This window comes from Sturnus vulgaris, chromosome 10 (genome assembly GCF_052056855.1).
Source record: "Sturnus vulgaris isolate bStuVul1 chromosome 10, bStuVul1.hap1, whole genome shotgun sequence".
In the NCBI taxonomy this organism is placed as follows: Eukaryota; Metazoa; Chordata; class Aves; order Passeriformes; family Sturnidae; genus Sturnus; species Sturnus vulgaris.
In genome coordinates this window covers 16,227,356-16,236,683 of record NC_142252.1, presented here as the reverse complement: position 1 = coordinate 16,236,683, position 9,328 = coordinate 16,227,356, and the positions used below count along the sequence as shown (strand labels likewise).

Below are 9,328 nucleotides of genomic sequence, written 5' to 3'. Positions count from 1 at the left end.
CGTGGAGAGGGCTGGGCTGTGGCTGACACACCATGGGGAGGAGCAGGTTTTGGTGTGCAGCTGGCCATCCTCCCTGCTACCTCCCCAGGCAGAGTTAATAAAATAAAATACCTGATAAGAGGAATAGGCTGGGACTGTGCTGGGAGTTGACTGTGTGTGACTGTGCTCATCAGGGCAGTCAGAAAACAGAAGGAGATAGATGAGGAATAGAAGGGAGTGAAATTTTCCGGAATACTTCTCTCCACGTTGCAATCCCTGAAGTGGGCTCATGCTGAGGCTCCTTGTGCCTCTGCATTGGCACAGATCTGTTCCCTGCCTTGGGCATCCCCCAGGGAAAACAGCCTGTGCACAATCTGGAGGCAGGGAAAGAAATCCCTGTCTCATCACTTACTGTTTGTAGCTCTGCCACCCAGGGTGTGTGACCTGCAACGTGCCAGTTCCCTGGCACTGTCACCTATCCTGGCATCTGCTGAAGCAGCTCTGCTGAGCCCTTGCCAGCACCATCCGGCTGCTGTCCCTGTGTCCTGTCCCAGCTGTCACCAGCACTATGCCATAACCCTGTTTTACTGTGTCTCCATCCCCAGAGGGGATGAAGTTTCATTTCTTCACTTCCGTCGAAGCAGGCAGCAACTCCTCTCCTTCTCCCTCCCAGTTTCAGACACTATTTCCAGCTTGTTGATTTCTTCCCTTGAGTAATGTCTTGTGTACACTCATTTACTCTCCAGGCCTTTGGCTTCAGCAGTTCCTCTCCTCTAGAGGAAAAGATGGTTTCCTGAGGAAAGTCAAGGCTCAGGGCAGCCACAGACCCTTCCTGCCCTTGGCGTCTTTGTCCTGTCAGCTCCCCTCTGCTTGATGCTTTTTTGCTGCAGGGAGCAGAGGTGGGGCCAGGTCAGGGCAACCAAGACAGCCCAGGGCTTTCTTTGCTGGTCTTGTCCTGTCATCCCTCCCCTGCTCCGGAATTTCTTTGAGCAAAATCAATGAGGAGTGAGTGGTTCTGCTCCATCTGCTGTGTGCTCTGGCATCAGTCGGAGGATTGGGCCGTGCAGGACCCCAGGGGCTGTGTCCTGGTGCTGGAGGCCACCAAATCCAGGTAGCTCCTCACATCCTGGCCACAAGCACCAAACTCGGCAGGGCAGGGAGCTGTGCTAGGGCTCAGCCCGCGTGGGACTGGCAGCAGGTCTCTCCTGGCAGGTCTCTCCAGGTCCCTTCTCTGAGATCCCTGTACTGCCTGCTCGAATTCAGCCCTGCTGGGGCTCTTTCAGCTCAATCTCTGTGTAGGGTGGGATGGTGCTGGGACAGACAGAAGGAGGTAAGTCCCGGGGTGCCAGAGCCGTTCAAGGTGTCATCCCTGGGGGTACCGTGTCCACCTGCGCCCTGCCGCCTCGGAGGGGATGAAGGGACCGGCGCGTCCCTGTACCCAGGGGTGTCTTCCCGTCCCGCGGGGTGGCAGTGCCCGCGGCCGTCGCGGAGTGGCGGAACGATGGGCTGCCAGCCCCGCATCCACCGACCCCTCATCCATAGGCCCCGCATCCATCGGCCCCGCATCCGCCGCCCCCTCCTCCCCAGCTGCGGGGCTGGGGCGGGCTGAGCCCGGAGCCCCGGATCCCCCACCCCGCAGCCGCCAGCCCGTGGCCACCGCAGGCGGAGCGGGAGCCCCTGGGCTTCTCCGGCTCTGGGCGGGTCTCGGACCGGCCCCGCACGTGGAGGAGAGAGGAGCCGCGGGCGGAGCGGGGACACGCAGCCTTGACACGCGTCCGTGAGTGTGTCTGCGTGTGTGCACACACGTACGTGCGTGTGCGCGGGTCTGCGCGACGGCAAAGCAGGAGTGTGTGTTCCCTGGCACGGGGGTGCCAGCACGGAGGACAGGCGGACAGGAGCGCGGACAGACACCGGGCACGGGCAGGGAGCCGAGCCGGACGGGGAGCACGGGGCGATGCTGCGAGCGCAGCAACTTCCTCGCACTCGAGTGTGACGGGAGCCGGCTGGAGCCACCTGCTTCACGGGGGAGTGATTCGGGTGACCCAGGGATCGCACATCTGGAAGTGGGAGACCTCAGGAAGCCGCTGGGTCCATCTGCATTCCCCCCACATGAGCCCGGACAAGCGGGTGCTGCACAGGCTCCCGTGCCGGACGGCGCCAGGGCGGCCGCGGGGCTGATCGATGCTTTACTCACCACCGAGGCCACGTAAATGACAAATGCTGGCGTTGCGAAGGCTGCCGGAGGGGCAGGAGACGCCTATGCCGCCCTCCCCTGGGACTCCGAGAGTCAATGAGTTTATTACCTTAACGTTATTTCCTCTTTCTGAAGGGCAGCTTTTTGGCAGTGCTGCTTTGCAGATAAGGAGCCGGCCCCTGGCAGGCGCAGGGTGTCGGCACCGCCAGCGGTGGGAAGGGAAGCCCCCTGGCACAGCCCCCAGCCTCTCAGCTGACAGCGGACAAGAGGGAGAAGGTGGATAAGGGCAGGCGGCTTCTCCGAGCTGAGCTCCGAGGGGGAAGCAGCGGCAGGATTTCATTTGCCTGCCTCTTAAGGCAGTGAAGCCTCCATCCCCTCCCACGCTCCCTCCCAGCCCTGACCCTGTCCGGCGCAGGGGTGGTGGGACCTCAGCATTCATCTGGAGTTTCCCAACAAGCCGTAAGTCCTTATCATGTTGGAAAATCAATTTTCCCTCTGGCTGTTTTATTGGTTGCCCTGCCAGCCCTTCTACATATCTGGTAGAACTGCGGCCAGGAGAGATTTTTGGGGCTGGATTTTTGGGGGCTATATCCTGCTCTGTTTACAGAACAGGAAAAGAAGACGGCCCTGCTGATATTCCCCTGATGGGGCAAAGGGGCTGAGGTGGACTGGGGAGCTGCCAGGGTTGTCTATGGATGGGAAATGGGGCAGGAAGTACTTGGGAAGTCTGAGGGAGTTTAGGTGGAGGTTTTGTGTGGTTTCCCAAAGGAAAGGCTGGGTCTGGGGCAGGATGGGTGCGGGAGTGCAGAGCCCTATTGATCAGCAGAATCCCAGCACCCTGATTCCAGTGAGGAGAGGGATAGCAGGAGCAGGGGGAGCAGAGAAGTTGAGAAAGCATCTCACAAACCTCTCCATCTCTCCACAGCCATGAATCCCTATGTCAACTGCTCCAGTTCCGAGTTCCCCTTGCCCCAGCAAGATTTCCCTGTGGAGCCCACCAGCCCCGACCTCAGCAACAGGACTCACCCAGAGACTTTGTTCGACCCTAAGGATGCCAACCTGACAGAGGAGCAGCTGCGGGATAAGTACCTGGGACCTCGACGGTCCAACTTCTTTGTCCCAGTCTGTGTCATTTACCTGCTGATCTTCTTGGTGGGGGCTGTGGGCAACACGCTCACCTGCATTGTCATCCTCCGGCACCGGTTCATGAGGACACCAACCAACTACTACCTGTTCAGCCTGGCTGTGTCTGACCTGCTGGTGCTGCTGCTGGGGATGCCACTGGAGCTGTACGACATGTGGAGCAACTACCCCTTCCTGCTGGGGGCCAGTGGCTGCTATTTCAAGACGCTGCTCTTTGAGGCCGTCTGCTTTGCCTCCATCCTCAACGTCACAGCCCTGAGCGTGGAGCGCTACATTGCTGTGGTGCACCCGCTCAAAGCCAAGTACGTGGTGACCAGGAACCACGCCAAGAGGGTCATTGTCACCATCTGGGTCTTGTCAGTCATCTGCTCCATCCCCAACACCAGCCTCCATGGGCTGCAGCCTCTCTATGTGCCGGGACGGGGGCAGGTGCCTGATTCAGAGATCTGCACCCTGGTGAAACCACGCTTGACCTACAATCTCATCATCCAGGTCACCACCATCATCTTCTTCTTCCTGCCCATGGGGACCATCAGTGTCCTCTACCTTCTTATTGGCCTGCAGCTCAAGAAAGAAAAGATGCTGGAAGCCTTGGGAGCCAAGACCGGCAGCAGTCGCAACTGCCACAACACCAAGGGACAGAAGAAAGTCAAGAGGAGGCAGGTCACAAAAATGCTGTGTGAGTCGGTGCTGGGGATGGCAGAGCCAGGGAGTATCTCCCAAGGCTGTGTTGGGAGGATGCTGGGGAGAAACTGAGTCATGGACAGTCCAGAGAACTGAGGCTGGGTCATCCCAGAGGAAGGCTGTGGGTCTGGTTTGCGGGGTGTTAGGGCAAAGGCAGATCTGATGATTCCAGCAGTAAAGATTGCTTGTGCCAGCTCCCTCCAAGCTATACCATATCCCCTTCTCGAGGGAAGTGCAGGGTGAGAAAGAGAAAGGCGATGGGTTGGGATAGGGGAACCTGCTCCCCATCCCTCCGCACAGACCTCAAATGCCGGTGGCAGCGGTGGGATTTCCTAGAAGGGCAGCACTTCTGCCCGGCCCCACAGCCTCCGTGACTGTAACGGGGCAATGACCCAAGGCTGGATTGGAACATCCTCTTTCCCACTGCTTTTCACACTTGCTCTCCTCCCCAGCACAGTTCCCAGAGCCTCTGGCCCCCTTCCCAGGAGTGGGAGCTGGCTGCCCTTGGGTGGCTGCCTCTCCCCGGCACGCTGACTTCCCCACACTCCCAGTCCTGTGATGGCAGAGCCATGGCAGATTGCCCAGCCCAGTCCAACAGCAGACAAGTGGTAACTGCTTTCCAAGGCGCTTGGGCTGCGTTGGGGACAAAGGGGGACCTGTCCCTGCATGCCACAGAGATGCATTGCGGCCTGGGTATGGCAGAGGACCCCAGGACTATTTGTTCATATATAAACCTACACCCTTTCCTTCCCATCAGCAGAGCTGTGTTACCAAACAAATAAAACCCCAAAAAACAAGAACAAATCAAAACCAAGGCACAAGGAATAGCTTGTGCTCCTTGGACTTCGCTGGTGAAGGTGGCAGGATTTGGGTGCCAATAGGGGAGTGAGTCCCCCAGCTGTGCTGCATGGCTGTGACAGGGCCAGCTGCCTGCCAAGGAGTGAAGAAGTGCAGCACAGAAGGGCCTGAAGTAGCACTGGCAGGAGATGGAGGGAGGAGATCCTGTCCAGACCTCCAGCCCTTCCATGACAAGTCCAGAAGACACTGAGGGCACCTTTTCCCTCTCCTTCTTCCTCTCTCTTGTGTTTCTTTGCTATGGGGCAGTGCTTGGCCAGGGACTGGAGATCTCTGTGGGGTTGGTAATCCCCATTCCCCCAATAACACCGGCTCTTTGTCTCCCCACAGTCGTGCTAGTGGTAGTGTTTGGGATCTGCTGGGCTCCCTTCCACACCGACCGCCTTGTCTGGAGTTTTGTCTCCACCTGGACCAGCAACATGCTCCACATGTTCCAGTACGTCCACATCATCTCAGGTGTCTTCTTCTACCTGAGCTCGGCCGCCAACCCCATTCTCTACAACCTGATGTCCAGCCGCTTCCGGGAGATGTTCAAGGAGGTGATGTGCCGGCCCGGGCACCGCGCGCCCTGGCCACGGAAGCACTCGCCCAGCGTCACCCGCACCACCACCCGCAGCACCGAGTGCGAGCCCGTGCCCGGCACCAGCGGGCTGCCCCTCTCTGACGCCGAGGAGTACGAGCTGGAGGACATGGAGAGGGGCCAGGCCACCACCCACGCGATGTCCCTCTGCTGAAGATGCGGGACCAGCTTTCCTCACCACCAGCATCCATCTGACTGTTGCACTCATCCTGTGGTGGGGAGCGGGGCAGGAGTGATGGAGGGATCCCTGCCTCTCTGTGCTGTGCCACTGGCTGTATCAGCAGCACTGCCCCAGGGACATGGTGTGCCCTGCATGCATTGCAATGCATCCCACCGTCCTCAGCACCAGGTCTGGCCAAGGCCAGGGCATCCCTTGTGGTGTGGGGACAGCTGATTCCTGTGTCAGGGATCTGTCAGCGATCCCTAAAAATATTCCATCCCTCCTAGCCCAGTGGGGTGAACCCACAGGTACTGGAGCCAGGGGCTTAGGCATCCCAGGCTGTTTTGTGACACAGGGATGGATGGGTGCCCTCAGAGTTGCTTGCACCTGGGCTGAGACTCAGGGGAGAGTGAGAGCTTTGCATGGGACTGGGGAAATATCCCATGGGGAAAAAAACAGTCTGTGGGTGCTTCTCTCTTGAGACCTCTTCAGGGCTGTCTGGCACCAGTGTGACCCTGATTTTCTGGCACATCTCTTCAGTGGTGCCAGCTGGTGCCTGGCTGCAGGGTGCTGCTACAGCTCCTTGCTCCCAGCCTTTCTCATGCCCTGCACTCCCAGCCCTTTGAGGGCAAGGGAAGGAGCACGGCTGCTCCCTCCAGAGCTGGAGTTTGTGGGGGGAAAATATGGGACAAAGGGATCTCCAGGCTGTCTGTAGTGCCAAGGCAGAGCTCCAGGAGTGTCTGTGTCACATGAATATGCTCCCCTCTCCCCTCTCTGACCAGCATGTAGTGAGTGCCAATTTCTTCCTCCTCTGCCTACCGTGGTCACTTGAACTGGTGGGGAATGTGGGAGCCCTCCTCCATCCCTGCCCTGCATGGGCTGAGCCTCATTGAGAATTAAAAAAAGCCACTGGCCTGATTTGTGTCTTGCTTGTGTCCCCCAGCACTCAGCTCTGCTCCCAGCATGGGACCGAATCCAGGCCATGCTCCAGGGGAGGGTGACAGATGGGCCATGTGCCAGGGTGATGGACACCAGGGGTGTTTCACCAGATCTCCCTGGGGGCTCTGCTGCTGTAGTGGGTCTGCAGGTCCAGGGACACTGAGGGCACAGCAGGGAGGGCACAAGGGGGATGCCTGCACCTTTCCTGGTCTCTCAGGCTGAGCTGGGGCTGGGGCACAGCTGCCTCTGGAGCCATGGCTATCAGTCCTTCCCCAGACACATGGCTTGAAAATGTCGCAAAAATGCCAGGGAGTGTGGGCTGGCTGGTCATGCTCTCCCAGGCTGGAAGGACCCATCGATTTCCTGTCTGAGATCAATGCTGCTGCCTTCCCTGTGTACACCAGGTCCTGCAGGATGAAATATTGAGGATCTGAAATGGGAGCTGAGGGACTGCCCAAGCATTTTGAGCTCTTGTTTTGCACGACTTACTCAACCCCAACTCATTCACAGCCAGCTCTGGAGGCTCCCCTGGCTCACCATCACATGGCCATGCCTCTGGTCAGCGTGGGCTAACCTGAGGCTTGCTTGAGCAGAAATACTGGATGAGCAAGCCCCAGGCAGAGCACTGGCAGCTGCTTCTCTGCTTCCAACCCCTCCTAAGCACATTGCATGGGACCACAGCCAGGTCAGTGACCAAGAAGACGTAGGGTTTGGGGCTTGCACACTCCCTCCTGCCCCCATCTACTCAGTCCCTAGTTCAGAGGCAGTGCAGCTAGCTTCCCCTGCTCCCCATCCCACAGCCAGATCTGCCATGGGCAAAGCCCTTCCTTGGCCCTTGAGGGGTCCTGATGGTGAGGCTGTGCTTTGGGCTGCAGTAACTTTGTGTTTCAGGGTCTTGCTGACCACTTGCAGCCTCTCTCTGGAGGATGTCAGTGTGGCTGAGGACATTGAGATCCGTCTATTTCATCCTCTCTGTCCCTCCTGTCGTGATGGTCCTGGCAGGGGACAGCACCCTGGCAGCCCTGTGGCTCCTTGTTGCTGCTGTGTGGGTGGATGTGACTGATGCCTCCTTGATGGCCATTATTGCCCAATCTCACTTCACCCAGCTGCTTCCTCTGCCACAAATCTCCAGGGAATGGCTTTTTAATAGGCAGTCAATAGTATTTTATAATGTAATGACACCTGTGTGGAGCTTTGGGGTCCCTCGTGCTGCACCTCGGGCAAACTCGTCCTGCTGCTCCTCAACAGCCAGGCTGTGCAGGGATACAGCTGTGGCTGCTGCAACTCAAGCACCCTGGTCAGTGTCAGAGTGTGTGTTCCCAGGGATTTTTTACGGCATCCTCGATTACAGCACGGCTGGGATGGAGTCCAGAGCAGCCAGAAAGGTGAGGCACTGGCTTTGCCTTTATCCAGCCTTGTGTTCCCACTTGCCCAGGCATCTCCTGACCTGGGACTCCCCATCCTCCTCGATCTCAAATTCTCCTCTCTGAGATGCACGAGGGGACTATGCAGCTCAAGCCCTGATATACTGGGTGATGATGCTGGGGCTGCACAACCACACACTCCACATGCACAGCTAGGCCAGGATCACCCTGCAAAGCTTTCCAAAAGCTTGTCAGAGATGTAGCTGCAGCATGGCTGGTGGCATCTGGGTGGAGATATATGGGCAAACTTTGCTCCCCTGGCTGGGTTTTGATGATGTGGAGACTTCTCGGGTACCACCTGCCAGCAGGGCTCCCAAGAGATGCTGAAATCAAAGGCTGCTGGGCAAGTCCTTTAATCCTATAATTAATAGTAAAATCTGCACGAAACCTAATAAAAACGAACTGATCTCCTCAGGGAGAATGGCTTCGTGAAGAGCATTTTACACCTCTCCACCACTGGGAAGGCAGTGGTTGATGACTCCTTCCTGCCTCAGGCTCATTGCAGTCCCCAGGAAGGGAAAATTACGGAGCTGTTTGCTCCAAGAACGATGCTCCCACTGCCCTGAGCCCTCAGGATCAGCCTGGTCCCCACCACCTTCCCAGTTTAAATTAGAGGGATTATTCCTCCCAGGGAGGTGGTATAGAAGCAAAGGGCCCTGTGGGATGGGGAAATGCAGAAGGCAAGGACGGGCAAGTTGTTCCCACTGCTCCCACCCATGAAACTGGCCAGGGGGAATGACTGGTGCTTCAGGATCATTAGGCAGAAGGAGCATTCCAAAACACTGCCTAGGAGTCAAATAAATATTTCAGAACCCAAGGAACCCCAGATGGGACAGAGTAGAGGTAAATTAAGGGCCAGGAGATGCAGGGAATGTGTGGATTGCTCTGTGTCTATGCTCGGAGCTGGGAGAAGCATCTCTCTGTCCCTGCAATACGGAGCACGTGGTCAGGTTGGGCTCCATGCCACCATCTCCTCTCCAAACACTTTGTTTCTGAAGAGCTGTTCCCCAAAACTTGTCCATCTGTCCTCCCAGACTTACAACAGCTTCTGTCCAACTGCCAGCTCCTGCCTAATCACCTGCTCCTGGCTGCAGAGCCCTCCTGCCCCCCTGTGCCTGCTCAGCTTCTGGAGCTGTTTTCCCCCATGCTGCTGCATGCCCTGAGTGACACAATATCTCCAGAACTCCCAGTGAAAAGATTTATCACCATAGCTTTGAGGATTAAAAAGCAATCCATCTATGAGGCTGCCCCTGCCTTGTAAGGCTTTTTTTTTGTGCTGTGATTGTTTGCAACAAGCATGGGGTGGGATTTTTTTCCTTTACTGAGCCAAACTCAAGTTTTACAGCAATTGCCTTGTATATTTGTAGCGA

The 9,328-nt window shown here is 57.4% G+C and overlaps 1 protein-coding gene across 1 annotated transcript; it reads left to right on the top strand.

Moving 5' to 3' along the window:
* Positions 1 to 1,826: 1,826 nt before the first annotated feature.
* Positions 1,827 to 6,509, top strand: NMUR1 (neuromedin U receptor 1). Its single transcript, XM_014871700.2, has 3 exons — positions 1,827 to 2,632; positions 3,099 to 3,995; positions 5,186 to 6,509. The coding sequence occupies exons 2-3, from the start codon at positions 3,101 to 3,103 to the stop codon at positions 5,587 to 5,589; spliced, it is 1,299 nt and encodes a 432-aa protein (XP_014727186.1). The 5' UTR covers positions 1,827 to 2,632; positions 3,099 to 3,100; the 3' UTR covers positions 5,590 to 6,509.
* Positions 6,510 to 9,328: the final 2,819 nt, after the last annotated feature.

Excerpts from the sequence above, each read along its gene's own strand:
- NMUR1 (XM_014871700.2), top strand. The coding sequence starts at position 3,101 with ATGAATCCCTATGTCAACTGCTCCAGTTCCGAGTTCCCCTTGCCCCAG. Across the intron at positions 3,996-5,185 it reads GCAGGTCACAAAAATGCTGT|TCGTGCTAGTGGTAGTGTTT; the intron begins GTGAGTCGGTGC and ends GTCTCCCCACAG.